The sequence below is a fragment of the Galeopterus variegatus genome, unplaced genomic scaffold (genome assembly GCF_000696425.1).
Source record: "Galeopterus variegatus unplaced genomic scaffold, G_variegatus-3.0.2 Scaffold4944, whole genome shotgun sequence".
NCBI lineage: Eukaryota > Metazoa > Chordata > Mammalia > Dermoptera > Cynocephalidae > Galeopterus > Galeopterus variegatus.
This window is the reverse complement of record NW_007731055.1, coordinates 12,951-15,713: the sequence shown is the minus strand read 5'-3', so window position 1 is coordinate 15,713 and position 2,763 is coordinate 12,951. Positions and strand designations below refer to the sequence as shown.

At 46.2% G+C, this 2,763-nt stretch overlaps 1 protein-coding gene across 2 annotated transcripts in view; it reads left to right on the top strand.

The window, feature by feature from the left end:
• LOC103604067 (N-acetyllactosaminide alpha-1,3-galactosyltransferase) overlaps window positions 1-2,763 on the top strand; it is an 80,774-nt gene that overhangs the window by 66,862 nt on the left and 11,149 nt on the right. For both annotated transcript variants that reach the window (XM_008588663.1, XM_008588662.1), the window contains one exon: window positions 253-372. In XM_008588663.1, coding sequence (XP_008586885.1) covers window positions 253-372 — 120 coding nt within the window. The remainder of the gene's footprint in view (window positions 1-252; window positions 373-2,763) is intronic.

The window sequence follows — 2,763 nt, the reverse complement described above, 5'->3', positions numbered from 1 at the left end:
ATCAAGTTTCCCACACCTCCCGAAATAACCTGACAGTCATTGGGTCATTAAATTGCCAACCATGCTGACTTGGAAGGGTAAAAAGAAAGCACTGCACTTTTTCATCAAAAGTATGACTTTATGAATAAACTCTTAGTGTCACACGTGAACGGGTGAACGTGTCTCCAGCCAGTTCACATGGTGTACATATTCTCTGCCTAGCACTGAAGAGCACCCCCTGCCTTACCTGGCTTGCTTTCCCTTTGTTCTTAGGACCCACAATTATCAAGAAGAGGAAGAAGAAGACACAGATAAAGAAAAAGGCAGAGGAAAAGCACGAAGAAAGGAAGATGACAAAGAAGAGCTGCAGCTATGGGACTGGTTTAATCCAGAGTAAGAAAAGAAGTGTCGCCCCATGTGCAGTAAATCCATAGCTCAGCAGGAGGTGGTGAGGCCGGTGTAGGCAGCAGAACACTCCTGATCTGGGAGGAAGCGTCTTAGCATATATTGGACTTTTAACAATAGACTTAGGATAAGAAACTGAGATCTGGATATTTTGAACCAAATTTATTGAGCAACGCAGTGGCTCTGACAGCAATTGGCCAGTGGTAGCAGATGTATCACAAAATATTGGATGGGAAAGGGGTCTGGCAGGCCCCAGGGTGTTGTGGAAAGGCACCTGTACTTAGAACAGAAAATTCTCTCTGAGACTCAGTTAACTCATCTGTAAAATGGGATCAATGATTTTAAAAAAAAGATCCAATGAGGCCATGAATTCATTCATTAAGCAAGCACATGACAGATGTTTTTCAAAACTTATGATGTGCTAGCTGATGTTTTTCAAACTGCTGGTTACTACCCATGAAAGTGTTCAGAAACTAGCTCAGTAGGTAAAAACCAGCTTTAAAAAAAGTAGAAATAGAATAGAATATCATGCGAAGTAAGGATAAGTATTGTTTAGTGGAATTTTTGCTTCTGTATACATATATGTATTCGCATGTATTTGATTGTCACATAAAATGTATTTCTCATAAATGAGTTATGATCAAAAACACTGTGCTAGGCATGGTATTAGGCACAGGAGACAGGAGAAATAGTCAGTATGGTTGTATTCAAGAAGTTCATGGTCTTATGGGGCAGTAGATGTGAAACTAGTATTTGCCAGGATTGGCAGGGAGGTATGATCCACCCGACTGGAGGGATGTGGTTTGGGGAGCAAGGAGATAGGAGATGTCCAGGGTGCCTGTGAGGCCTGAGAGACTGGTGAGTGGTGGGGCTGTTGACCAGGAAAGGGACTTGAGTGAGAGATGCAGGCCTCGGAGTTGGGGGAGGTGAGGAGCCACATTAGGTTATGTGTGTGGATTGAGGTGCTTAGGGGGCGTCTGAACAGAGAGTCACATGGTGCCCGTGAGGTTGGCAGAAGGTATGTGCTGGAGATGTGGAGTGAGGCGTCATGAGAGTGCAGGTGCAGTGGGATCTGTGGGCATGGATGAGGCTGCCCAGTGGGAGAAATAGGGCCGGGTCCTGTCTGACATCAGCAGTTAAGCGGCTGGTGGAGGAAGAGAAATCTCAAAAGAAGCAGGAACAGCTGTACAGTTAGAAGGAGGATCAGGAACGAACAGCATCTGTTCCAGTGTGAGGGATCTTGGGCTCTAGAAAGACTTAATATGTTCTGGCAAGCTCTCTTATTGTTTGGGGATCCATGCCAGTGTGGAAGGATGGGAATTTTGGCTTGCCATGTGTTATTCAATCAGCTGGACAACAGGGTAGACACGTATGAAATGCTAAACCACTACTAGGAATGTAAGAAGAGGGAAGCATTGTTGCTTTAATGAGCCCCTTAGATAAGGGAGTGAGACTCCCCACCACCCCACCCGTCCCCCCGCCAAGGGGCAGGCAGGCTAGATGAGCCACAGACAGACACCAAGTGCTCTTCTAAGGAGGGTGGGGCGGTCTTACTGTGGCACTGTGCTTTGCCGAGTGGTACTTGGGAAGCAGGGCCAGGGCCAAATGACTGAGGGCAAAGAGGAGAGACAAACCATGGCCACCACCTGTCACTCTGCATGGCTCAGCTTCACCTCTGAATGCATGGTGAGCAGACATTTAAAGACTAATGGTTTGAAGCGGCACCAAAGTCTATTTCTTACATACATGCATGATTGGATAGAAGAATGAATGAACGAATAAATATATTTTATATAAATGCATTCTTTTCTGTAAACTACCTGAAACATATTACAGTACATTGTGCACATAGTTCCACATCAGGATTTCTTCGCTTCTATGACTACACATCCTCCTTTTCTGCCTATCTCTCCATCTCCTTTCTCAGTCTCCTTGCCTGGGCATCTCTCTCTTCCCAGCCATCTGGGATTAAAGTTTCTGGGGCCTGAGTCTGGCATGCTCTTCTCTTTTCTTTATATAACATTTTCCTTTGTGCTCTCATCCACTTCCAAGGCATTAGATCCCACTGTGAGAGAATGACTCCCATGTGTATACCTTTAGCCCATACATTTCCTGAGCCCTGACCTGTATCCACCTGCCCTCCTGACATCTCTGCATGTCTCACAAGCCCCAAATGCATTTCTTCCTTCCACCCCACCCCCTGTTCTTCTCCTCACTTTCCATCTCAGTAAATGGCTCAAGCAAGAGCCTAGGAGACCTCCATACCCACTGCCTACCCCTCCGTCTCATTCATTAGCACGTTCTGCCAGTTCTTCCTTTAGAATCCCCTCCACGTCACCCCCTTCTCCCTACTCCACAGCCCTGCTCCTGTCCATGGCA